Source organism: Mustela putorius, unplaced genomic scaffold (assembly GCF_011764305.1).
Source record: "Mustela putorius furo isolate JIRA1106 unplaced genomic scaffold, ASM1176430v1.1 tig00000095_pilon_pilon_pilon, whole genome shotgun sequence".
NCBI classification, from domain to species: Eukaryota; Metazoa; Chordata; class Mammalia; order Carnivora; family Mustelidae; genus Mustela; species Mustela putorius.
Genome location: NW_025421280.1, coordinates 23,584,463 through 23,611,204, shown reverse-complemented (window position 1 = coordinate 23,611,204; position 26,742 = coordinate 23,584,463). Strand labels below are relative to the sequence as shown.

At 53.6% G+C, this 26,742-nt stretch overlaps 2 protein-coding genes across 27 annotated transcripts in view; one reads left to right on the top strand and one right to left on the bottom strand.

Moving 5' to 3' along the window:
• Positions 1-2,222, top strand: part of DHX30 (DExH-box helicase 30) — a 30,052-nt gene extending 27,830 nt beyond the window's left edge. For all 10 annotated transcript variants that reach the window (XM_045080529.1, XM_045080527.1, XM_045080537.1 and 7 more), the window contains 8 exons: positions 172-378; positions 474-555; positions 632-825; positions 921-1,080; positions 1,190-1,347; positions 1,460-1,563; positions 1,644-1,783; positions 1,895-2,222. In XM_045080529.1, coding sequence (XP_044936464.1) covers positions 172-378; positions 474-555; positions 632-825; positions 921-1,080; positions 1,190-1,347; positions 1,460-1,563; positions 1,644-1,783; positions 1,895-2,148 — 1,299 coding nt within the window. In that variant the 3' untranslated portion in view covers positions 2,149-2,222. The remainder of the gene's footprint in view (positions 1-171; positions 379-473; positions 556-631; positions 826-920; positions 1,081-1,189; positions 1,348-1,459; positions 1,564-1,643; positions 1,784-1,894) is intronic.
• Positions 2,223-2,614: 392 nt separating this feature from the next.
• Positions 2,615-26,742, bottom strand: part of MAP4 (microtubule associated protein 4) — a 196,743-nt gene continuing 172,615 nt past the window's right edge. For 3 of the 17 annotated variants that reach the window (XM_004760758.3, XM_013060484.2, XM_013060479.2), the window contains 11 exons: positions 23,412-23,518; positions 22,412-22,627; positions 19,114-19,297; positions 18,455-18,514; positions 18,050-18,342; positions 16,486-16,599; positions 14,434-14,526; positions 8,648-8,729; positions 7,055-7,167; positions 5,010-5,199; positions 4,630-4,872 (listed from right to left, as the gene is read on the bottom strand). In XM_004760758.3, the coding sequence (XP_004760815.3) occupies positions 4,865-4,872; positions 5,010-5,199; positions 7,055-7,167; positions 8,648-8,729; positions 14,434-14,526; positions 16,486-16,599; positions 18,050-18,342; positions 18,455-18,514; positions 19,114-19,297; positions 22,412-22,627; positions 23,412-23,518 (1,460 nt within the window). In that variant the 3' untranslated portion in view covers positions 4,630-4,864. Of the gene's footprint in view, positions 4,873-5,009; positions 5,200-7,054; positions 7,168-8,647; positions 8,730-14,433; positions 14,527-16,485; positions 16,600-18,049; positions 18,343-18,454; positions 18,515-19,113; positions 19,298-22,411; positions 22,628-23,411; positions 23,519-26,742 lie in introns of all 17 variants that reach the window. The other 14 variants (XM_013060481.2, XM_013060485.2, XM_045080491.1 and 11 more) reach the window with 9 other exon arrangements.

Genomic DNA, 26,742 nt, shown 5'->3' with positions numbered 1-26,742 from the left:
TCAGCCTTGGACCTGCTGTGTGTGTCCGGAGAAGGCCACACTCGTGGGCTCTCGGTGTCCCTGTTGTGGGGGGGCCGTTGAGGGATTGAGTGAGGTGAAGGCGAGACGAGGGGCAGCGCTGAGGAAGGCCGGTTGGCCTCTGCGTCGCTGCTCACCTGCCCCCTCCCCCAGGTGTCCTGCCTGGAGACTGTGTGGGTGTCACGAGCCAACGTGATCCAGCGCCGGGGCCGGGCGGGCCGCTGCCAGTCTGGCTTTGCCTACCACCTGTTCCCGCGGAGCCGGCTGGAGAAAATGGTCCCTTTCCAAGTGCCAGAGATTCTGCGCACGCCCCTCGAGAACCTGGTGCTACAAGCCAAAATCCACATGCCTGAGAAGACGGTGCGCCAGAGCGGGGGCTGGGCTGGGGCTGGACATGGTGCGGGGCAGGTGGGATGTGGGGCTCACGGCCCATGTCTGGCTGCTGCTTGCTGTAGGCAGTGGAGTTCCTTTCCAAGGCCGTGGACAGTCCGAACATCAAGGCGGTGGATGAGGCTGTGATCTTGCTCCAGGAGATTGGTGAGTGGGGCCGGGCCGGGCCGGGCAGGGCTGCAGGGTGGCTCTGAGGGGGAGTCTGACCGCGGAGCTATTGCAGGGGTGCTGGACCAGCGGGAGTACCTGACCACCCTGGGGCAGCGCCTGGCCCACATCTCCACTGACCCCCGGCTGGCCAAGGCCATAGTGCTGGCCGCCATCTTCCGTTGCCTGCACCCGCTGCTGGTGGTCGTTTCCTGCCTCACCCGGGACCCCTTCAGCAGTAGCCTGCAGAACAGGGCGGAGGTGGACAAGGTCAGACCCAGTCCCTCCCCGACCCCGTCCCGAAGCTGCCATCGCCGCCGGCCCTCACCCTGTGGCCTCGGTGCCCCCCTCCCACTCCCTCCCAGGTGAAGGCACTGTTGAGCCATGATAGCGGCAGTGACCACCTGGCCTTTGTGCGGGCCGTTGCCGGCTGGGAGGAGGTGCTGCGCTGGCAGGACCGCAGCTCCCGTGAGAACTATCTGGAGGAAAACCTGCTGTACGCCCCCAGCCTGCGGTTCATCCATGGTCAGTGGCCCTTCCCCCGCCCCAACCCCCCCAACCTAAGGCCCAGGCTTGTGGTTCCCCAGCCTTGTGGCTTAGGGGTCGCAGGCCTAGCCCGCCTTCACCTCCCCAGGACTCATCAAGCAGTTCTCGGAGAACATTTACGAGGCTTTCCTGGTGGGGAAGCCCTCAGACTGCACCCTGGCCTCTGCCCAGTGCAACGAGTACAGCGAAGAGGAGGAGCTGGTGAAGGGGGTGCTGATGGCGGGCCTCTACCCCAACCTCATCCAGGTGCTGCCTTGGGGAAGGGGCCAGAGGGCCCCAGCCTCCTTCCCCCATCAACCCCACCCCCTAGCCTGCTGCTTCTCGCTCAGCCTGCCCGTCTCTCCTTTGATCCTTGTAGGTGAGACAGGGCAAGGTGACCCGGCAGGGCAAATTCAAGCCCAACAGCGTCACTTACAGGACCAAATCAGGAAACATCTTGCTACACAAGTCGACCATTAACAGGTAGGAAGCAGGCAGGGCCGGGGGAAGGGCAGCTGGCCTGGTCAAGACGGGTGGACTCACCCCTGCCTTCTATTCCATAGAGAGGCCACGCGGCTGCGGAGCCGGTGGCTGACGTATTTCATGGCTGTCAAGTCCAACGGCAGTGTCTTCGTCCGGGACTCCTCCCAGGTGCACCCACTAGCTGTGCTGCTGCTGACCGACGGGGATGTCCACATCCGTGGTGGGTACTCACCTGCCTTCTGCCCCACCGCGGCTTGGGCTGGTCTGCGTCCCTGGTGGGGAGCCCCCAGCCTGGCCTCACCTCTGCGGTCTCTTCCCCCACCCCCTACAGATGATGGGCGCCGGGCTACCATCTCCCTGAGCGACAGTGATCTGCTGCGGCTGGAGGGGGACTCGCGCACCGTGCGGCTGCTTCGGGAGCTGCGCCGAGCGCTGGGCCGCATGGTGGAGCGGAGTCTGCGCAGCGAGCTGGCCGCTCTGCCGCCAGGCGTGCAGCAGGAGCATGGGCAGCTGCTGGCGCTGCTGGCAGAGCTGCTGCGTGGGCCCTGCGGCAGCTTTGACGTACGCAAGACGGCGGATGACTGAGCCCCGTTGTCTGCTGGGGCTGTGTACAGAGTGCAAATGTTTATTTAAAATAAAGTTCTATTTATCCCTTGTGAGCATTGCTCTCCGCGGGGGGCTCCTCTCTCGGGGGCCTGGCACCCATGCTCCTGCTTCTTGCAGGGCCCAGGGCTGCTGCCTTTTCTGGGCCAGGACCCTGGCCTCCCTCTTGGGGCCAGTGGTCCACTGCAGGCTCTTCGTGAATCTTTACCTCCTAGCCCCTTGAGCAGAACCAGGGACAAGTTCCACAGGCAGCTAAGGCCACTTGAACCTTAACCTTCAGGGGCCTTAGGTGGTATAGCAGCCCTTTTGTGAGCTGTGATTTTGCTAATAAAGTCATCAAGACAGCATGGTGCCCAGCAGCCCGCTGAAGCCAGCGGATGCACTATGGGGCAAGGTCAGTGATGCTGGAGCTGGAGACAAACCAGGACGGACAGAAGAGACGGGCCTGTGCGGTAGGACATCATGAGCTTTATTGACTCTTGAGATAAGTACAACAGAATCACAGATTGACACAGGCAATGGCTGAGCCAGAAGCAAACTGGAAGTGCAGAAATGCACCCACATGCTGTCAGGGCACCTTCTCGGCCTTGGGGGACGCTTCAAGGGAGCTGGGACCACACCAGCCCACACAGACTGTTCCCCATGAGGCTCACTTCTCACAGCCTTTCCCTCGGACTGGGAGCCAGTCACCTGCCTCAGCATCTGTGGCCCCGGGGCTAAAGAGGGTACAGGTACTTTCCGGCCCTGCAGCTGCCCCACTTCCTCCCCAGCTGCCTTCCGTCCCTCTCCTGCTGACAAGACGAGGGTGCCCCGATGTCCTTGGCACATGGCACTCTAGCATCTGGTGCAGGGAAGGCTTTCTCCACCAGCCCCCTGCAGCATGTGCTCGGGGAGCTGCGGATGTGGTGTCCCACCTCCCTGAGGGAAATGCTACCTCCGACGTGGGAGAACCTGCCGGCCCAGATGCCCGCCCTCTACATGGAGGTCCGATCGGAACCAACGTCAAGAACCCTTCCTCCTGGGCTCCAGGAAGGGAGACAACAGGTGCAGTGGCGGGGTGGGGCGGCGAGGGGCCAAGTCTGGCGACCTCAAGGGGCAAGTCTGCACTGCAGGAAATGCTCCTCCAGAGGAGACGCCCTCAGAGACTCTCTGCCATTTCACTACAAACTGTTACATTTTAATCCTTTATTAGAAACCATGCAAACTTTAATACAAAAAAAAAAAAATACAAGTGCAATAAGAATCTTCGTGTCAATACAATTCCCGGGATTTCTCATCATTGCAGCTGTCCCAAAACCAGGCCTAGCTGGGACACCCCTGCACAGGCTGGTCTCGCCTCTCCCCCTCCCCAGTCAGGCTGTTAGGGGTGGGGGAGATGGCTGGTCTCCTGCCTTTTTGAAATTTCCACACCTGATTCCCCATCCCCCACATGAGTCTGGACATCTTGGGCTCCTGGTAACAGGGCTCTGGTGTCCTAGGCCTTCGAGTCTGGAGGATTATGACCTCCAGAGTCCTTCCCTGTTTCTCCAGCCCCAAACTTGTACCTCCCACTACATCCCAGGGAATGAGACAGAGATGCCAAAACCAGCCTCTTGGTTAGAAAAGAAAAGCAGCATACACACAAAATACCAGAACAACCAGACCCACACTCTGACCAGTCCCTAGTATGCCCTCCCTGCTCACCAGGTTACAGCCCCTGCACCTCACCTGCCGTGCCCACACTTTCTCTGGGGCCCCAAGCTGCCCAGGCCAGGGCAGCCCCTGATGCCTGACCTCCTGGCTGGAGGCTTAAGGATCTCCCCTCCCTGTTTCCTTTAACACCTACTGAGGACTTTCATTTAGACATGGCTTCAACCTGCAAAACTCCTCTACCAGTTTTTAGGTTATTTAAAAAAAAAAAAAAAAAAAAAAAAAAAGAGAAAAAAGAAAAGAGTGTGTGACAGCAGCTAGGCGGGTATGGGAAGCAGTGAGGACAGTCAGAGCTGACCCCTAACTAACTTGGGGCAGGGCAGCAAGAGGTGCCTGGCCCCACCTGCACAGTGGGCACCACAGAGGGTCACAGGGAGAGGCAGTGGCTTAGCGGGCTCCGGGGGGTGCTGTCAGCATCCTGCCACCGCGCAGCTGTCCAGCTCCACTCTTCTCTCCAAGTGGGCCCAGCGAGGAGGGTGGGTATGTCAGTTTCTCTTGGGTTTGGTCCGAAAAACCCAAAGAGGAGGTTGGAATCCCGTTCCCCCCCCTCCTAGATCCCATAAGATCCCAAGTTGGCCTCCCCAGCCCATTCACCTCCCAACCCCATGTGCAGAGCGATGTGCAATGATGGGACAGGAACAAAGCAAGTAGTGGGCCCAGGGCGGGGAGCAGTGGAGGTTTGGGAGTGGGTCTGCTGCTGCCGGGGGCAAGCAGGGCGGGGGAAGGGGGTAGGGCCTGGAGGACTGCCCAGCATCCAAGCCGTGTGGGGTCTAGATCGCAGCCCGGGAGAGGGAGCCAAGGGCCCGGGTGCCTGAGCTGGGGCCGCCAGGGAAGTAGGGGGGGCGGGAGACAATGTCAGCCCCGTGGTCGGTGCGGGCCCTGGCGTTTGCCCGGAACGTCAGCCTGTAGGTCTCAATCTGCAGTGACACGGGAGGAGGGAAGGGAGGGGGGAACAAGGGACACAAGAGGGGGAACACAGGGGATGGAAGACGAGACCAGAATGTCATCATTAGATGCCTGGAAAATAAAAGGTTGCTTGGTTAAAATTTAGGCCACACTCTACTCAAAAAAAAAAAAAAAAAAAAAAAAAAGTTTCAATTTGCAGCCAGTGGCAGGGCCCCCGGCTGGCCCTCAGGCCAAGCCCAGCCACTTACTTGTCTCCTGGATCTGGCTGTCCAAGGTCTGGGCCTCCCTTTGGTCACCACCCCCTGCCAGGGTGGTGTGGCCACTGAGGCCACTGGCTGAAGTGGGGGCGCCAGCTTCGGGCGCTGGCTCAGGGATGGCCGGCTCCTCCCCAGCGGGGGGGCCCGGACACGGAGGGGCCTCGCTGCCACCGCCCTCAGTCTACAATGAAACAGTGGGGGAGACAGTGCAGGGTCAGTCGGGGAGGAGGTGGGATGGGTGATGGTGGTGGGTTTTACACACAGCCCCCGCCCCAGCCCTGCCCCCAGTTGGCCGAAGAATCTAGGCCAGGTACTCCCCGCCCCGATCTCCCACCATGAGGCGACTCCTGACCCCGAGGCCTGGCCCAGCGCAGAGCAAGAGAGCACAGCCCTAGGCCCAGCGTGCGGCCTAGCTAGTGACACACTCTGGAAGACTCCTCCGTGAAGGGCAAGGTTCCCTGCAGTCTTTCTGGGGTGAAAGGCGAGAGTGGCAGGCTTCTCACCCACGATGGCACCGAACAGCTAGCCGTGACACCGGCTCAGCAGCAAAAACTCGGGGGACGATCGCTGAGTATGGGTCTGCAACTGGCTGAGAAGCAGGGGTACTGCAGGCCAGCTAGGGAGCTCTGAGAGCCCAAAATCGGGTTAGAGGGGTGCAGCCTGCCACCTCTGACCCCGTGAACTCCAGACCACTCCCATCGCAGAGGGGCTGCTCAGAGAGGCTCTCTTGGAAACTCAGGGGCACCCCTGCCTGTTCACCTAGCCGTCTCCAGACACGGAGGCCTCTGCTGTGCTGGGCGCCCTCCTGGAGCCTGGGGACACAGGAGGGGTGGCCAGAGAGGTGTGACCCAGAGAAACTCTGGGGCCCCGAGGGCTTCCTAGGAGGAGGATGGCGTGGGCGGTGAACACCCAGTACGAGTAAAGCAGAAAAGGGAAGGCCAGTGGGGAGCTGGAACCTGTGGGCCCCAGAATGCCCCAAAGGGGACAATGACTCCACAGTGGTTTCTAATCACAACAGTGAAGGAGACAGGCCTCTGTATTGGAAAACAACTCCAGAAATAATAAAGGGAGATGATGTGAATAAAGAACACCAGACTTGGGGGTCAGAAGGCCCAGGTGCAAACCCTGGTCCAGAGTACCTGCCACGTGGCCTCGGACAAGGGACGACACCTGAGCTAGTGCCCCACTAGGACAGACTAGGGAGTGGCTCCTCACTGGGTCTGGAGGCATGACTGAGCCTGGGACAGGGCCAGGACCCCAAACTGGGATCGGAAGCTGGGAGAGACGCTGGGCTGGGCCAGGCAGGAGGGAAGGCCCACCACAGCTGCTCTTCGCCCTCACCCCTGCTCCCCTTCCCCTGAGCAGCTGCAGCTCTCCTCAGCAAGCTGCTCCCCCCAGGGTCTCCCCGCCCCCGCAACGACACGGAACAGAGGACAACAGCGTCTTGACACAAAGGGTCTGGCGGTGCTGTGGAAGGAGGGAGGAAGGGAAGGCGGGCGGGAGGGAGGAAGGCAGGCAGGAGAGGCCCAGCCAGGCCCGAGAATGGGAAGCCCTGCCCACCTGAGCGCCCTCCCAGAGCCCCAGCCTGGGGTGGCGCTGAAGCCGTGCGACCCTGCTCTCGGGGCCAGCAGAGCCTTGCATGGAGCATGTCCCCACGTGCCCTCTCCTGAGGCAGACAGGGACAGTCAGGCCACGCGGACCACCCACCTTGTGGGGGAGTAGCATCCCAGCTCACAGGCCCTTTGGAAATGGCTGAGATGGGCTCAGAAAGGCAGGCCACGGCTCTCAGGAGAGGGTCTCTCCCCAGGTGGACAGGGCCGAGGCCGCTGGGGCGGGGCCTCTTTACCTCTCCTGCCTCACTCGGGGCTGATGATGAACACGGGGAACACACAACGGCGTGGGGAACAGGACTCCTGACGATACTGAGGGGCGGTGACAGGCACCCAGCTGCTGGGACCCCGACTCCAGCGGCACCACCCCACCCACCCTGGCCAGGCAGCGTCCCCTGCTGTGGCCCCCGCTGCCCCACTGGCTACCTTCACGGCACCTCCTGCAGGCAGGTGGCCCACATTATCGAGGGATCCCACCTTCGCCTGGGCCTTCTCCTTGAAGTTCAACTTCTGACTTTCAATCTTGACATCTCCTCCACCTGAAAACAAAAAACCACCGGTCACACAGGCAAAACCGGGAGGCTGGAACAGGAATCCTAGCTTGGCCGAGGACCTGCTGCGTGCCCAGTACAGACACCAATGTGACCTGTTCCCAGCGGCTCTGGGGACAACGCAGGATGGACAGTGAACGTGCCTGTCACAGAGGACTCACCTTCTCAAAGTGGGGCTGACAATCTGCACCTGCAGTGGAACGCCTCCACCGAGAAGCAAAGTCACCCTCACCTCTGCCAGAGGCCCGAGGCACAGCCTCCAGCCAAATATCTGAAGGTGGCTCGAGGGCGTGTGCTTTTAGGTTCTCTTGGCAGTGTAGTGACTCCCTCCGACTGGGGGGTACGGGGTGACCCAGCTTCCTTTCAATCTACAAATATTCTGTCCGTCAGGGTTAGGATCCTGGCTTCACAGCTGCTAGAGCTGAGGCTGGAAAAGACGAATGACTTGCCCAAAGTCACTGTCAAGCTGGTGACGGGCAGACAGGATGGAACTGATCTGTCTGAGCCGCTGAACTGAGCTGCACTATAGTGACAAGAAGGAAAGTGGAAAGCAGCTTCTCTGCAGTGCAGGAAAAGGAAGAGCGGTGGGAATGGTCCTGGCACTGAGTTTAGAAAGGACAGGGACAGGGTCCGGGGCCCAGTGCTCCTGCCTGGCTGGGGCATGGAGGTGGCACACCAGGACAAGGTTCAGAGCTGACAGCCACGGTGTGGTTACGGGATCTGGGCCCAGACTGCTCTGCTGGGTCCACCCTGCTCCAGGCCCCGCAGCTGCACTTCCCTCACGTGGCCATCTCCTCCGCTCACGTCCCAGCTTCTTGCCAAGTTAACCAACTCGGCCCCACCCTGAAGTCCACCCCCGCCCCAGGCAAAATCCAGGCCTCCAGTCAGTCAGCAGCACTAGGGAGTGAGGTACCAGACTAGAGTAGATTTTCCAGATAAAAAAGTTAAGGGCCAAACTGTTCTGATTCTTTTAAACAGGACATGTTCTCTAATGAATGATGACACTTTCTGCTGAGAGGGAACGCCATGGCCCCGGTTCCCGGTTCCTGGCCTCCGGCCTCCGGGAAGCCAGGCCCAGGGTTGGGGCTGACCACACCCCTGCTGCAGCAGAGAGACCCCAGCCGTGGCCAGCTGCTGAGGTTCCACTGCCTCAGGAGAACCTAATCCAACAACTCCTTGGGTACCAGGTCTTGGCCCGTGACCTGGGAGGGCCAGGCCCGTGGCAGGTGCTGGAGACAGTGATGCCCAGGCCAATGGCAGCCTTCACGACCTGCTCCTCCTCAGAGGCCCCGAGGTGTTGAGTGCCCAGAGCCCCCTCCCTGACAGGCACTTCACTGCGCAGTTGGCATCACTGCCTCCTGGGCGGGGGCAGCTCCAGGAATCCTGAGGGAATGACCAATGCAGCTGGCCTTGGCAGGACCACAGGCCCCAGGCATGCTGGGATTGGGGTGTAGGAGACAGCACTCACCAGGTTTGTGCTTGATGTTGGCCTTGGACCCACACTTGGAGGAGACCTTAGAGATGTCCACCTTCTTATTCTGAATCTGAACCTGAGAAACCAATCGCAAGAAGAGCACTGCCTCAGAGAGAGGCTGTATCCAAGGCCTGCAGCCTCTGCGCCCACCCTGGCAGACCGAAAGTGGTTCCCATGCACACTGGGCCGCTCCCTCCCCGCCGCAACGGTACACCTGCTGGGAAGCTCTTCTCCCATTTGTCTGGATCCAAATCTAAAATGTCATTTTGTTCCACCTGAAATCTTACCCATTAACCCCTTGCTCAGAGAAAATCTGGAGTCATGTTTTCATGTTCTGCCAGTTCTTCCTATTGTGTGTTTCCCTCCTGGGTGACCACACAAGCGTCTGTCTAGGATGCGTACTCCTGCTTCATTCATGTTACAAACGTTTTCCCACAGAAGTTGAGAATTGTAAAGAGGGGCCACATATAATAATCTATTCTCTAAGATCTTATATAAACCGAATCCATGTCTGATATTGAACATTTGGATTTTTTCTAATTTTTCACCATTAAAACCATGGCAGCAATATGGGTGCCTTGGGGGCCTGGTTGGTTGGGTGGGCACCTATCTGGCTTGCTTTCAGCTTGGGTCATGATCTCAGGGATGTGGGATTAAGCCCCGTGTTGGGCTCTACGCTCAGTGGAGTCTGCTTAGGACTTTCTCTCTCCCTCTGCACCCCCACCCCTCACTCTCTCCCCCTACAAAAAAAATCTTAAAAACGAAAACAAAACCAAAAACCCACCATGGCAGCAGTAAGTATCTTTATGAACAGAAGTCATGACAATTCTGATGACCCTGTAAGCAGGATGCCCAGAACTTCAGTTACCTGGCTAAAGGTTTAGACTGTATATATTAAGGTTCTTAAGCCATGGGACCTAACTGCTTTCTAGAAATGTGACAACGGACATCCACCACCAAGCTGAAGTGTTTGTCCGACCACATCCTCCTCCCAGCACTGGATATTCCCACTAAAAACAATAACAACGTTCTTCCCGTAAGCAGTTTGAAGTGATCTCTGAAAATGGCTCATTATTCACTTGATCCAGAAAACCCCACAAAGTCAGGTAAATCAAGAGGCTCAAACCTTCGCGTTCACTTTAAGAACATGCGAAACGGCCCAGGCCATCCAGGGGAGGTATAATCGAAAAGGCGCCAAGTATCTGAAAGGTGTCCCTTTGCAGGAGCCACCCCGTCGCCACGATGGAGGAGGGGCGGAGGCGGGACGCAGGCCCAGGCTGAAGGGCAGGGCCGGACACAGGATGGGTGCCCCAAGACAGTGCTTACTTTTAATTGCCCATGCTTAGAGAGGCAGAGTCACGCTGAACCGAAAGCGTGGGAGTCTGATTCCCTGGTCACGGAGCATAACAGGAGATCAAAGTCACTAAGACGCAGTGTGGAGCTCCCGGGGCTCAGGGCTGGGTGAGCCCATACCGCGCTCTCCCTGCCACTCGAGCTGCTCCGGACTGGAGGGAGCAGGCCGTTCCTAAACCAGAAGATGCAGCTGCTCAGAAGAAAACGGGATCCCAAGGGAACCCGAAGAACCATAACCTGAGGCCCTGGAGGACATTCTGCATAGAATATGTGCAGATAAGGTTAAAACAAAAAACCACCACCACCACCAAAACTTTGCTAATTTATATGTGAACACTGCTCAGTTCCGCTGCTCTGCTGGTTGTTCAGGGAAGTCACTCACCCCTGCACGACAGGCCCCTCGCCCCCTCGTGGCGCCGAGCACCACACAGCGGTGTCCGGGCGCAGAGCCCATGCCAGCGGCTCCGGGCCCACAGCTGCAGCGATGAGGCGCAGCCTCCAGGCTCCATGACGCTCTGGTTAGCCTGACTTTCTGCTCACTGCCGGGGAGTCATCAAAGGACGACTAGCCTTCTATCTGACAGGAATCCTGTAGGGGTGAGCATTTCGCTACCGGGACTGAGGGCTTGTGCTTCATCTACAAGTGGGCACCGGGTTCTGGGATGAAGATTCCAGGGTCCTGTGAGTGGCCCAGCTGCTCCCTGGTTCTGTGGAAGAGCCCAGCTTGCCCCTGCAGTCAAGTCCTCCAGGCAGGGGCCCAGGGAGGCCTGCCAGCAGGTGCCACACCCACCAGTGTGGTCCCATCACCTTCTAGCACCCTCTCCCTCGTCAGCGTGAGAAAATACGGTTTCGACTGTACTCCAAGAGAATACGTGCAATGCCTACTGCATTTTCCTGCGCCCGCCTGCAGCCCAGGGCCGGCCACAGAGTCATTTCCCATAATCCTCAGCTTGCGTGAGCCATCGTCCCTCGCTGCTCATACTGCCCCTCGCCTGGCAAGCCCACCGCTTTCTCCTCCCTGTCCCTCGAAGCCCAGCTCAAGGGCCACCTTCTTCAAAGCCTTCCTGGGCTCTAGCCTCACTCCACCTCTTCTTTGCGTCATCATGAAGGGACGTGAGCATCAACAGGACACTAAGTGGTTCACGCATTCAGTCGTCATTTATAAAGGACTTATCACCCTCAAAACAAAGGCCTCCGCTTTGTCTCCTTTTTCCAACAAGGCTGCAATTCTCCCGAAATGAGAACACAGGGAAGTGCTTTTCCCAACCAAATGTTCTGGCAGCCACTGAACCAAGACAGATGTGTCCCGCAGCACCGGTGGCAACTCATCTTGTGCCAACCCCGAGACAGCCGCACGCAGGGACAGAGCTCACTGGCCCAGGTCTAGAGCCCACGCATTTCCTGAGCCAGCGTTCTGCCACTGAGGCCACCACTTGTTTACTTCTTGTCTGGTCCTCAAGTAAACATCATCTGGTGAAGAGGCAGTTCTGCTTTAAAGACATGCGCCAGCCAGTGGACGGAGGAGGAAGCAACACAGTGCACCCCTACTGAACGCATGGCTCTTGGTACTGGCCACCCGAGAGAAAGAGAGAGAGAGAGAGAGAGAGAGAGAGAAAACCAGAGAGTGAAACACGACGTGAAATACCACCACAACCTATGAAAGTCTTGCAAAAATCTGGGGGTGGGGGAGATCAAACCTGAGTCAATGTACAGACTATCAAGGGACACGGAAGCACACTAAATGAAGCCATGGGGCTGTCATCAGCAGAGTCCAGATTCGAGGATAAGCGACTTGGTTTACACATGAAAAATAACTGAAAGGGGCCTGCAGAGTAAAAAGAAACTTAAGACAAGAGACACATCAACCAATCAGTTTATGGGCCTTACTTGGATCCTGATTCAAACAAGCAAACCTGTTTAACATGTCAGTGGGAGTCCGACACCCACGTACGTACACGAACATATGTACGCACATGAAGAGTTCTTATCTTTTAAAGTTATAAACCGAGAATCTGCAGACGAATGATGTATCTAGGACTGGGCACAAGGAGGGACACCTGGCTGGCTCCATGGAGCGGGTGACTCTTGATCTCAGGGTCACAGGTCTGAGACCCCCACTGGGTGTAGTAGAGATCATTTTTAAAAAAAGGCTGGCCACAAGGAAAATAAACGAAGCTGGGTAAAAGGTTCATCCAGTTCACTGTAGTGTTTTTTTCCTATTTTTGTATGTATTTGAAAATTCTCTACAACTTCAAGTTTTAAAAAAGTGTAACTGTGTCCCCCTCACTTAATGAGGCCCGCTGCATCTGAGACGTGGCTGGCACAGAGAGAAGGCACAGTCCCTTCCAGATAATTCTCCCCGACTTGCCCTCGTCCCCCACCTTCTCGCCACCACTTGATGCTTTAGGGAGGCACGTGCCGCCTCCCTGACCTAGGACATGTGTCTCTCAGACATGCTGCCCTAGCGGAAGCCACGCTGCCTCTGCAGCCCTCTTGCTGTCCCGCCGCCCACGGACGCCCCACACCTCACTCTAGCTGTTTGCACCATCTGTGCCCCCCACCACCCCGGCCTGTGACACACCGCAGGCAGCGGTAGAGGCTGAGATGACACAGCCACCGGGTCTGTAAGAGCCCATCACACACGTCTCTCCTTATGAGGGTGAAATGGGAGAAAAATGGTCCCAAAATCTTCAATTGGGGGAAAATCTGCTCTGCTCCCTGCTCTCACGTGTCCCTGGTTCCCAACAAGGGGGGCACATGTACGGGTGGCGGGGGGCTCTGGAGCAATGACGGGGGTCCTGCTCCAGGCCTCTCCTCGGGTGTCGGGCTCAGAATCTATCCAGGAGGGGACGAGGTTTGTGTGTGACACGGGACACTGCTCGGCCTGCATGGCGGGCCCACACTTTCTCCACGGCACGTGTGTCTGTGCTGGCTTCGTGGAGGGGCTGAAGGAAGGACAGTGCCTCCATCCAGGCCGTTTGTCCTCCTCTCGCCGCCCCCAAACACTGCTCCCAGGCAGCTTCCGGATGCCTTGCTGTCTAAGGAGGCCTCCCCTGACAATAAAACGTTTATAGGGCGCCTGGGGCTCAGTTGGTTCAGCGGCCAACTCTGAACTGTGGCTCAGGTCATGAGACTGAGCACAGGGTCTGCTCATCCCTGTCCCCCCTGCTCTGTCATCATGTGTCTCCCCCTAGCTCACACTCTCTAATAAATCAATAAAATCTTTTAAAAAACCTTGGAAATCATGCGTAAGCAGTGTGGGACGAGCACAGGTGGTGACGAATGATGTCTATGTCCTGAGCTCGTGCACAGACCGCACGCCATACCAAGTGCATTTCTGTCACACACACGACAGATCCCTTCAGACTCTCCTGCCCACCGGTCTTCATCTAGGCCAAAGCCTGGAAGGAAAGCTAAAGTCGGTGCCACCCGGGACCCTCGTAAGCGGGATCTTTATCACCTGAAGCAGATACTGTCTTTAAACGCTTCACCCACACCAGTGGCTCCTGTCGGGCCAGCTCCCAAGCCAGCCGGCTGCCTCTCCCCACCCGGGGTGTCCAGGCTGCCATTCCCGCCCAAGCCAGAAGAGCCACCGGTGGGGAAGTGACTTGAAGGAGATGCAGTCAGGGGGCTTGTGCGGAGTGAGAAAGGGATGCCCTGAGACAGAGGCCTCCCAGCAGAGCCACTGGGGGTGGGGTGGGGCAGTGCTGGTAAGCCACGCGCAGCACAGCACGGCCACTGAAGGGGCAGGAGGGACCGAGCCTGAAAACGAACAGGGCGAGCAGAGCAGCACTCAGCCCAGTTCCGGGCAGGAAGGAGAAGGAGCAGAGTGGGCAGGACGGAGCAGGGTGGGCTCCCTGCGGTGGGGAGAGAAGCAGGTGAGGAGTGGCGAAGGCGAAGGCCGCTCCACACACACTCCTCTCCAGCGCGTGCCGGACTCACACCTGCCTCTGCACAGTCACGGGGACACGTGCAGAGCGAACAGGTGTTCTTCACGCTGGACCAGGACCCCCAGCAGCCAGAGCCACCTGTGTTCCCCACACAGAGCTCAGGGCTGGCACAGAAGGGCAGCATGATAAAGGAGTGTGTGGATGGAAGAAGGAAGGGGACAAAGAAAAGGAGCGGCTAAGGGAACACGAGAGGAAGGCTTCAGGAAGGCGACGAGTCGGGGAAAGAGAGCAGACCGGAAAGAGGGGGGAGAGGATGCCACGTGGGCGTCAATGGGTTGTTTTATCGAGGGGTTCCCCGACACAGCCAGTCTAAGCACACCGCGACCCTGAGGTCTCCCCTCACTCCGACAGCCTGCATCTGGGAGGAAGCCCCCGGGTCAGGCTGCTGTGGCCCTGTCAGCGTGGGCAGGTGGCCCTCTCCCCAGGGTGCCCATGGGGGCTGTGCCTCAGACACCAGCTGTCCAGAGCTCATACTTACATTACCACCTCCAGGGACATGCTTAATATTGTCCTTGGAACCACACTTGGACTGAATATGGCTGTAGCTCACTTTTTTCGAGACTATCTGGACCTGGAGTGTTAGAGAACAGAAAAAAAAAACAACACAAAGGGAGAGGGCTGGTTAGAACCGACACGGGGAGTCCACACGTGAGCACAGCGGCCAACAGAGTGGGGCTACAGCTCCGGCCCACCTGCAGCGGAACAGCTGTGGAGAAGCACGGGGGAAGGAATCTGAGGGAAGCGGGAGAGGGAGTGAAGACAAGAACAGACAACACGAGGACAGAAGCAGAGGTTGCAGAAGGGCTAATGGTCCTCCTTGCTGGTCCTTGGGGCCGGGCTGTGGTTCGCGAGGCCCAGGCAGCAGCAGGCCCCGGATGCCCACCTGGGCACAGCCCCGCTCCTCCTCCCACCTGCTCTTTCCCCAAAAGCTGACGCGGTGTCCGGGGACTCCTCTCTGCAAGGGTCCTGCTCATCAGACTGGTCCTCACCGAAGCCTGGCCCTTCCCTTAAAGCTGGGGCTGGGAACTACGGCAGCCAGACCCACTCTGGGAGGCAAAGGCTGCTCAGAGAAGCACCGAGCATCTGGCTCACAGGGCACAGATCTGATACAGGAAGGAAGGGACACCATAGCTCAGTTATGAATGCAAATGGACCAGAGGCCACTAGCCCTGCCATGCGGAATCCGGACGCCAGGGGGAGCACACGCCATATTCTTGGCAGCTCCACATTCAAGCAGCCTCTCAGGGCTCGAGAAAGCACAGGACGGGTGAACTTCTGGTCTAGATTTTTTTTCAGCTAGAGGGTAAAAACACTTCCTTCAATCTTCCACATGCCCGATCCTGTGCTCTGTGAGTTTCATGCGCAAGGAGAAGTGGCTCCAAGCAGCGCTGCAGTGATGCATTATGGGGCGGGCGGGGGTGGGGTGGGTACGGGGACTGGACACAGCACACTGTAGTGCTTCTGAATGGTTCCCCTTGGAATGCAGCCACACAAAGGCCCAGGATCTAAGGGCTGGAACAAAGAATTCTCTTTGAGCCTTCTGAAAAAGAAACAGTTGCCAGCTTCCTTCCTTCCTTTGCTTCAGAGCCCTTCACAAATGAAGCAGGCCCCAAGCTGAAGAGTTTTCCACACAGTGGAGGAATCCATCCGGAGAAATTCCGACCCAAATACCTTACAGTTTTGTGCCTTCTTTACAATGTCAGTGATGAGTAACTGGTTAGCAAACGGTTTCCTAATGAAACCCTGTTCTGAACCAGAGGCCTCCAGGGCCTGCAGGAGTCGCCTAGAAGCCTCACTGATTGTACAGATTCCTTGGGCTGACACTGCCCACCTTGGGCCCTGAGAGCTGGAGGTTAGGCCCCTCCAGCAGCCCCTGGCTGGAGTGACCACCGACATGCCACAGCTAAGGGAAGAAGATTCCCACAGCAAGCATTAGGGGCCTGGTTCCAGGATGTGGAGGCAAAGAGGAAAGAACCTAGAGTTTCTGCTTACCTGGGCAAGCCCTAGGCTGAGTGGGTTTCCAGAGGGAATGACCATTCAAACCTCAGTGAGGAGGGGACATGGGGAACCGGAGCAAATGATGCTATCTCTTAGTCAGCATGTTATGAGAGGGGCCTTCTGGGTCACTTTAAAGCACCAGAGCTCCAGGTGCTGGAAAGTAACCAATGCCATGTCTCCCTGAGGCAGGACCTAGGTGCTTGGTGTGCATGTTTCGCGTGCAACACAGGTGGGGTTTCACATCAAGGTCAGTGGGAAGGAAGTGGCTGAAGGTCTTTGGATCCATGTTATCCAGTTGAATAAATATTCCCCAGAGGGTAATGGGCTCCCAACTCTGTTAACTGTCAGGGTTAATACAGAAATTTTTCTGATGGCTGGCTGAGTCATCAAACAAAGAGGAGGGAATGCAGGAGCAACGTAGAAACTAGTTCAGGACAGGAAAAAAGTGCAGTAGAAGGGAAAGTGACTCAGGCTGGAAGAAACAGTTTATCATCTTTTACCTTCAAGAGGTAAAAGTCTAAATAAAACTCACTTTCCCAGCAGGTGGTTTCTGCGCACTCGCAATGGGACCAGCTGTTTTAGCGACTGCGTTAGGTTCAGGCTTTCGAGCCGGAGCAGATGCCTCTGTTTTTTTCTCTACTTTGGCCTGGATGGAGATAAAGGGAGGGCACATTTCAAACCAAGAGGGTAAGAGCCCAAATGCCAAGAAGGAAAGAAAGCTGTAGGGGACTCGAATCCAGGCCAGGCCACCAGGCAGAAGCAGGTCACCCTGCGCTCCTAGGAAAAAACCACCCGTTTCCAGGGTAGACCAGCTGGGGGAGGAGCTGCAGTCCAGTCCTGAGACCCAAGGAAGAGCTCAAGATAGCATTCACAGAGAGAAGGCAGGAAGGAGGGCTGAGTTAGTGATTTTCTTTGGAGTGTGTGTTTTCCAGTCAGGATGCTCTCCCACTCAAATGTCTTCACCGCAAGCAAGCTGCCGTAGTCCACAGGCAGCTACTACTGAGGATGGGAGTGTCACACCACTCAGCTATGTTGGAGCAGAAAATAATCTCATCACCAGGCCGAGTCACTCAACTCTCCACACCAAGACCACCTGCAACTGTCTGCCCGAGCAAAGGCTAAAAAGAGTCCAGAAGGGGGAGATGGGTCACAGTCTGGGTACACCAGAGCCACAGCCTCTTAGCCAAAGCAACTCTCAGGCCCTTATTCCAGACTAACCTTAGTTTGCCATCACTGTCTTCCAAAAGTACCAGGATTCTGCCTCATTTTGGACCCTGTTTTCAATTATTTACAGGCTCGGGGTTGAAGCAAATTAAACTATCCTACCCTGAGTGGGAGGGATGGTGGTTTACTGCTAGAAAATGATATAGGACATGAGAAGGTTCCTGTTCCAAGGACTTGGACTGGGACTTTCGCCACCACCCTTCCATACACCAAAGTCCTGCCGTTGCGAAGAGCTGACCGTTGCTAATTCTGCGGTGGATGCCACCAGAAAATCCTGAAGCATGAAGCGCCAGGGCCTGCCCTGCCATCCTCTGTCACAACCCCCTGTGGCAGCCCTTCTGATTAGGAAAGTGGGAGGCCTGCAGCAGCGAGTCCCCCAGTCACAGCCACACTCACGGCCACGGCCACGGCCACGGCCACAAGAGGACCCTCTTTCCTCTTCCAGGAAGAAGCCTCCCCTCCCCACATCAAAGCTTCCACCTCCTACAGGTCCTGCCATTCAGACAGGGTAGAGATGGGGAGCACATCTGGTCTCTCACCTTCACAGGGTCTCACAGTCCTCCTCTGCTTGTCTTGTTAAGGGGAAGAACCCTTTTGCCTTCGAACAAAAATGTAACCCTAAACCCCACAACACAGAACAGGAGCCCCTCTGATGGGGATGGGAAGAGCGAGCCTGCTGCTGGGACCTGGAGCCCAGGCTGAAAGTCCCTGGCACTGAATCCAATGTCCCGACCGCCCTTCTTCTTTGATGGGAGCCTGGGGCTGATGTGAGGACACGCTGGGGGATAGCCGGGGGGTGGGTGCGGGTGTGTGTGTGGCAGCGGAAGCAGCAAGGGCCGGCATGCCGAGGACCCCCAGCTCCCTGGACTCACCCGGCCTCCTCCAGGCTGATGTTTGATGTTTTCTGTGGAGCCAACCTTGGAGCGGACATTCTTCAGATCAGGGGCAGAAGCGTTGGTAGAGGGGCGGCTCAGCCTAGGGGCAGAGGAGCTGGGTTTGGCTGATGTGGGCTTCTTGTCTGAGGAAGGCGTCCCCGAGGGGCGGGGCGGGGTGGATGTGGGCTTGGCTCGGCTGGGAGCCACCCCTGCCACGGGGGCGGCCCCAGGGACAGTGGTGCTTTTCTTCACGGAGCTGGTGGACGTGTTCTTGGAGCGACTCAAGTCAGCTGCAAAGGTAGAAGTGAGCGAGGACACGGGGTCAGGGGAGAGAGCAAAAGGGAGCCACATAGAGGCAGGGGTTTATTTTAGGATTCCACGAAGTAGGGCATGGGGTGTTACCTGGTGCAGACTGTGTAGCTGTCTTCTTCATGTCTGCAGGTTTTCCCTCGGTCTTGATGGCTGCACAGACATGCATGTTTTAACAATGAGTGCTTACAAAGTGACCAAGTGAATGGCTCATCCAGTCTTAAGATTCATTCATTCATTCAACAATGACTGAATGTCCCTTTTAGGCCATGGGCTGTGCTAGTCACTGGGACTAAAACGAGGAGGAAATCAGCCAGACTGTGCCCTCTGGAGCATTCATGGCCACCCACTCTGTCTTGTCCTTTTCTACAGGCTTGCCAGTGCCTTCCACATGGCCTCATAAGTGGGTCATCAGTACACGCCAGTGGAACCGAACCATCTATTTCCTGTCATGTCTGCCCAGGACCATGATGTGCTGAGTGCTGTGAAGTTACTAAGAAAGGAACAGTAAATCCTACCTGGGAATCCCTAAGAATTCCTTTTACTCAAGAGTTTTCTGAATATACATACTTGCTAATAACCTCATGTGGAGACCAAGGATCCACTTTTCAATGTACCCCATGAAGGATGAGTGCACAAACAGGGGTGCATGGCTTTCTGTGACGTTGGCTGGAGCTACTGACGGGGGCAAAGCCAAGGCCCCACCCTTCTCTCCACTGGTTCCCGTAGGAATGGAGGGGGACAGGACTCACCGGTGGGCCTCCTGGGCACAGGCGTTGGGGGGCTTCGACTGCTTGGCCCAGCTGAGGCAGGACTGGCAGCGGCTGAGGCTTTTGTAACAGTCTGGGTGCTCTTGGAGCCAGGCTTCAGGGCTGGAGCAGAGGCCAGCTTGGATGGTGAGGTTCGTTTCTCAGGAACCTTTGTCTCTGCAGCAGGCTGGTAATAGGGAAGCGGGGATAAGAACTGCAGGTCAGCAAGAGCCCTGGAAGCTGGTGGACACCAGAAAACCAGCAACAGTTTACGCTGCTCTAAGATCTAAGTCCTTCAGCCAACATGAGAAATGGGCTGTGCAGGGCTCTGTGTCACCTGGAGTCAGCAAACGGAGCCTAACTATCTCAATCCAGCCTGAACCAGTGAGAATGAACAAATCGGAAAAGGATACTACATCACGGATACAGCTTGTCTGTCTGAGCTTGTCTCAGGATCTAATGTATTTAAATACATTAAATACATCAGTATTTAATCACTTGACCAAAGATAAATAAATACATAACACAAAAAATTAAAGATTAAGTTCAACCGAATTCAGGCTAAAATGCACCCTGTGAATGTGGGGTTAGGACTGCAAATGGTTGAGAACACTGGCCCTCACCAGTTAGATCAGAAGCCTGAGCTCTAACCCCGGTCAGGGCCCCAGCTCACAGTGTGTTCCTGGGGAAATCACAGAGCCTCTCTGGGCTTTATTGCCTCAGCTGGATAAAGGAGATCAAATGGAGGATCTCTGGGGACCAGCTTTGATGCTATGCAGTGTTAGGGACTGGAGGAGGCAGGCCTGACCACCAGACAGGAGGAGAAGCCCTGATGTCCCAGCTGTGACTTAGAGCAAAAGGGAAGAGTCTTGCAAGTGCATCTGGGTCACCCTAATTCCTCTTCCAGGGAAGCTGGGTACATCCTCACTAGTAAGGAAGGGAAGGAATCAATCTAGCCCGGTTTCTATGGGAACAGAAGTACCAAGTTACTCAAGAGAATAAACCAAATCATAGACACAGCAGACCCTGCTCTTTTACTCCACAAGAAATGGCCACACAGGGCCGTCTGCTGGTGGAGACAAGCATGATACAGCTTAAATGGAAAATCGGCCAAGAGGGTGCTCAGAAATGTGAGGGCTGGCATCCAATTAAAGTCAAGTCCGGAAAGTGCAGGGTCATGACCATTTCTACAGATGGAAGTCCCTGAGTATGGCAGGAACTGGCTTCAGCTGCCAGCTCTATTCGGAACAGAACACAGGATTTTATGCAGAGGGATCCCTTCCATCGGCTCTAAGATCTGGGTATAAACCAGACATTCTCCGAGATCTCCTTCAAATTCTCAACATTCGGGCTATGATTCAGAATAATCTAGTAGGGTCTTATTTTGCTAATTAATAGTGGTGAGTTGGAAAAAAGGTATAAGGGATAGAAAGTTCTAAAAAAATGTGACACCCTTGATTCAGACTTGGGCTCCTGGCTTTGGCAAGCGACAGAACCAGCCCGCTTTTGTAACTGCAGTTAGGCTGCTCCTTCTCAATTTAATTCAACTGAGAATTGAACTGAGAATTCAATTCAATCTCAGTTTTCTTCTCTACCAGAATCCTGGATCTACTTATTTTTTCTAGGTAAGTTTTTTTCCCCTTTGTCTGCTTCTTCAATTTTTCTACCAAAATAAGGATAAAAATAAATTTCATTAGACTTTAGTTTTTAATCAAGCTCCCCAAATATTTTCATCTGTTTCTTATCTAAAAAACAAACATTGGTAATAACTGGAAGGCAGATCAGCTTTTCAAAAAGGTCAGCTGTTCTCAAAATGCTGTCTGAGAGCTGAACGGCAGAAGCCATGAAAGAAGAATATTGACAGAGGCCCTGAGCATCAGTGTTAGAGTCAGGTCCCAAGTTCAAATACTGGCTCTGCCACTTACTAGCACTGGACCATAGGAAGGTTATTTCACTGAGCTATAAAATGAGAATACTAAAACCCACATCATGGGTTGTTCAGAGAGACAATCAAAGGAATTAGCTTATATAAAGGAAACAGTAGAGGACACTTTCATGATGATTATTACTGCAGAGTGAAATTTCACTAGACACCTCCTTTCCATACTGGCTTCCATCAGCTCTAGGACTTTGGATGCCAGGGCTCCAGCTGCCCTTCCTCTGCCCTCTCATGCTAATATACTGTCTTCTCACGATCGAGAAAGCAGTCAACTGGGTAAGTGAGGAGGGTCAGAAAGCTATATATTTTACCATTCTTAGTCTGTGACAGGATTTCTCAGTTTCTTGGCCAGGTTCCAACGGAGACTACAATTCCTAGGTTCCACCGATTTTCTTAACAAGATCACATGATACACTAACAGGGTACCCTAACATTTTAACATCGGCAACTACTGCCCACCATGAATATAACCAGTAACACTGAGCTGACTGAAAGGCCCTTCTTAAATGAAACAAGACGTTAAGGAAGGCAGCCACAGACTCCAGCAGCCCTTCTAGAACGATCCTGTTGGAGCTACTTCTGCTCCAAATTGACCAGCTTCTAGGCAGCTATGTGTGGGTGACCTGGGAAACTGAAAACCTGCAGGGGGAGCCTATTGAGAGAGGCCCAGTATCAAAAGCAAAGGAAGCTGTCACATGTCGTTGCAATGTACAGAGGTCGGCTAGAAGACCTTATTCAAAAAAGTAACAGGCAAAACTCACTTCTGCCAGACGAATAAAGAGAAAGACAAGGAAGCAAATTTGAGGTATCTGATGTGGGAACTCTATCCAAAAAAAGTATGTGACAGTCTGTGGAGGAGGGCGAACTGGCTAATAAGTGCTCCAACAGGGGAAGAGTACTAAGGAGGAGCTGTGAGAAAGGAAAAGAAAAGAAGGCAGATGCAGTATTGCCTCCCAGCAGGGTAAGGAAAGGTACAAAGTCTAAAAGGCCTTCAGATGTTTCTATTTATTTATTTATTTATTTATTTATTTGACAGAGAGAAATCACAAGTAGACGGAGAGGCAGGCAGAGAGAGAGGAAGGGAAGCAGGCTCCCTGCTGAGCAGAGAGCCCGATGTGGGACTCAATCCCAGGACCCTGAGATCATGACCTGAGCCAAAGGCAGCGGCTTAACCCACTGAGCCACCCAGGCGCCCAGGCCTTCAGATGTTATGGCTGCATCGTGAGCCCCCAAGATCTGCAAGTGACCTTTCTCCCCTTCCCCCAGTTCCACCAGCTTGACTCCACTGCCAGGTAGCAATGGGAGCGATGGGACCCTCGGGGGAGAACATCTCCCTGGCACAGGGCTTAGGTGGCTACTTACCTTGGGTTTTGCGTCTTTTGCAGGTAAGGTGGAAGGCCTGGCAGTGGTGGCAGCAGGGCGTTTGGGTGGGGCAGCCGGCACTAAGCCTGCAGCGAGGCTCATAGGTTTTTTATTTGACCCACCGAAGGTGGTGGGAGCCGACTGCTTAGGGAGAGGAGTGGGCTGAGTTTTGGCTTTCGATGTTGAAGTCTTTGCAGGTTGAGTGGTGGCCAAAAGCTTTAAGTTGATGTGTTGTTTTGTTTTTTTTTTTTAAAAAGTCAACATCAAACACACAGACAAAAATAAAAACAAATTAAAAAAAGTATAAATTGCACAATTCAAAGTAAAATTATAAGCAATGAGGATATATGCAACTGAAAAGCAGCATTCTGTTCTTCTGAGCTCAGTAAGGGGTAAAAAGAAGCCATGAGAAAGATAAAGAAAATTGGGAATTCACTCTTAATGACAACGTCACAAATTCCAGCAGTTCAGTGCCTGAAGATTTAAATTCAGTGACGCTTTAAACAATTTACTAACTTTTGGTGGCTGCAAAAATTCTATGAAGAAAAGTCATTAGCAGGTGATTAAATGGTCATTATTTGTGCCTTGATGAAGTATGGCACTTGTACTCGCCCATGAGCACCAGTGAAAGTGCCTGAAGCTTTGATCCACCTTAAAAATCTGAGTTCCCTTTTTACAAGCAAAGATTGCAGAATCTATTTCTGAATAGTTCTGCAAAATCCCATTATTGCTGCTGTAAAGGGGAGCAGAAATAAGCCCTACAGAACATTTCTACACGTAGTCAAGATCATGGGGTTTAAGGGAGCCATTGTAAGGGTTGAGTTAGGCTACTATGGTAAAATAGGAATATAAAATATTTTCTAAAAATGTCCAAAATTGGAGAAGGCCTACTAATAGCTCAGAAAAAAGAAACTTCTTTCATGATTCAAGCAATAATAGCAGAAGATAGGGTTTTAAAAACTGGTAGCCAGAGAAGATAACCCACCACTGTGGTGCCTACCTTTGTTTTCTTCTCTGGGCTTGGTGGGAGCTCCTTGTTTGGAGGGGCGGTGATGTCATTTCCGGTCACACTCCCCGCAGGCCGGCCTTCTTCTGGCTTACTTATTCCTAAGTGGGGGTAAAGTCATGCTAAGCAGATGTTTTTCATACCCATTTAGAAAAAGCAAGTCTTAGGAGAGAGAGACCACTGACTAGCACTGCATTCTGAAGAAAATCCACAGGGCTGTGCTCTGAAATGTGGACAAGACTCCCAAGTTCCTCTCATTGTGACAGGGCCGTTTTAGATTCCAGAGATTCAGGGAGCCGGTCCCTCTGGAGAAGCAACCTAAGTGGGATTTGCACAAATGACCAATGGGAGGCAACAGCCCTTAAAGTTTGGTTTCCCTTCCCTGGAGACCAGCAAAGGGGTTCTGTCACCTAAGCACTAACTCCCAGAGCACATGGGACAATAACCTCTTCTATAAGAGTTTATCTCTTGGAATAAAGGTTGCTGAAGATGGGATACGAGCCAGAAGATCATCCAATGTCCTCCCCTTACTTCCTTTCCCTGTAAAGCACCACTTTATGGAGGATGTGAGATTAACTTGATCTGGTTCTAGCAGTGACCCAGATTTCCAACAAGCCCGAGGACACCCATGAAATCAGACCCAAGGCCAGAAATAAAGTCTATGCCTAAGGCTGGGCCCAGCAGCACCACTGTGGGGAGGTAACTCCAGATTTCAATAGGGCTACACCCGAATGCACTGAAATACCATGAAATTTATAACCTGGGTGTGGGGAAGACCTTTCTGAGCGGCACAAAATCCTGAAGGCACAGAGATGGGTTAAGGAAAAATTTTTAAAAAGTCAATGTGGGAAAAAAAAAGTAGTAAGTCAGAAAGCAGACAATAAATAGCAAAAAAACTGAACACCACATCAAAGACAAACAGCTTATTATATAAATTACACCTACAAATCACTAATTCCCATAAAAGCCAACAAACCACTGGAATAATGGCCCAATGATTATGAACACAGCTTCCAGAAGAAGAAATAAAAATCGAAAGTAAGAAAAGGTGCCCAATTTTTCAGAGAAATGATAATTAAAACCACACTGAGATGTCATTTTTAACCTAACATATTGTCAGAAGTCCTACAATGTGAAAACAGCCTGTGGGGATAAATCAGATCGTCACGCGGCAAGTGTGTGGAATGGTACAACTCTTGTGCAGGGCAATCTAGCGGTGTCTTTGAAGACTAAGTGTAGCTAAATTCTAATCCACATATCCAATTTCCAGAAATGTATTTCAAATACTTACTTACTTGTTAAGATTTTATTTATTTACCTGACAGAGAGAGACATAGCGAGAGAGGGAGCACAAGCAGGGTTGAGTGGGAGAGGGAGAAGCAGGCTTCCTGCTGAGCAGGGAGCCCCATGCAGGGCTCGACCCTGGGATTATGACCTGAGCTGAAGGCAGACACTTTTAATGACTGAGCCACCCAGAAGCCCCCAGACATTTATTTTAGAGGTGTATTCACACACGAGCAAAACAGCAAATGTGTCAAGGTCTTCATCAGAACACATTCCTAATAGGACAGAACGAAAACACCCTAGAAGTCTGTTCACAGAAACGTGATTTCAGGGGTGCCTGAATGCCTTGGTGGGTTAAGCCTTTGCCTTCGGCTCAGGTCATGATCCCAGGGTCCTGGGATTCGCTCCCACGCTGGGCACTCTGCTCAGCAGGGAACCTGCTCCGCTCCCCCGTCTGCCTGCCTCTCAACCTATTTGTGATCTCACTCTGTCAAATAAATAAAATCTTGAAAGAAAGAAAGAAAGAAAGAAAGAAAGAAAGAAAGAAAGAAAGAAACATGATTTCAGCACCGTGGCAGAAATACCAATGCAATCTCTGCATCTGAAAAAATCAAGCCTGGCTAATATGGAACCATCTCTATTAAGAGAAGAAAAACAGTAAGGTGCAGAATAGTAAGGTAATACAAAACTAGTAAGAAATAAGTTTGTCTAGAGAAGGGATGGAGGGGCAAGATACATTTCTAATGCCAATAAGCTTCTGCGTGCATTTTAAAAGGGCCTTTGGAAGGAACTTAATGTGTGCACACCTGACCTCGCCTCCCCCACCACCATCTCCTGCGGAAGTACAGCACGCTATTAAAACCAGGACATGGATCAGTACAATCCGCAGAGCTTACTCGCATGTGTTCAGTTCCACGTGCACTCATTCGTGAGATGTGCACACGCACACACAGAGTGCCATGCAATTTCAGCACGTGCAGTTTTACATAACCACTCCTAACAATCAGGACAGATGCGTGTGCCATAGCACAGGGCTCCCTCATGTCACCCTTTTAGAGCCATCCCCTCCCCTCCTTTTCTAATCCTTAAATCTCTGGCAACCACTAATCTGCTCTCCATCTCTAGAACATTATCTCAAGAATATTACATAAATGAAATCACACTGTATGTTCCCTTCTGTGTCTGGCTTCTTCTCACCCGGCATAATGCTTCTGAGAGGCATCGGGGTTGCTCCATGGATCAGCGGTTCGTTCCCCTTTATTACTGACCATACTGCGTGGTACATCTCCACCACAGTTTCACTCTCTATCCACCTAGCACAGCTCCAAACACTGCACAGGATTTTTATGAAGATGGTGTCACGGTTAGTACATGGAAATGCAGTGAATTCCAGCCTGTGACACTTAGTAGTTCTAGGAGTTTTTTTTCGTAGATTCCTTGGAATTTTCTATACAGACAATCGTGTCATCTGCAAAGAGAGCCATCTTTATTTCTTCCTGCCTAATCTAAACGCCCTTTTATTCCCTTTTACTTTGTTGCACTAATCAGAACTTCCAGAATTCCAGTAAGCAGGAATGGTGAGAGCAGGCATCCTTGCCTCTTTCCCAGTGTCATGGGGAAAGCACTCAGTATTTCACTGTGAAGAGTGAGGGTATAGGAGGTTTTTTTGTAGATAAGGAAGTTGATCAAGTTAAGAACATTCTCCCTCTAATCTTTGATGAGTGTTTTATCATAAATGGGTGTTGGGGTTTTGTTGACTGCATTTCTATGCTTATGAAATTTTAGACTGCTGATATGGATTTACTTACATTGATTTCGTTTTTTTTTTTTTTAAAAGATTTTATTTATTTATTTGACAGAGAGAGATCACAAGTAGGCAGAGAGGCAGGCAGAGAGAGAGAGAGAGAGGAGGAAGCAGGCTCCCTGCTGAGCAGAGAGCCCGATGCGGGACTCGATCCCAGGACCGTGAGATCATGACCTGAGCCGAAGGCAGCGGCTTAACCCACTGTGCCACCCAGGCGCCCTTGATTTCGTTTTTGAT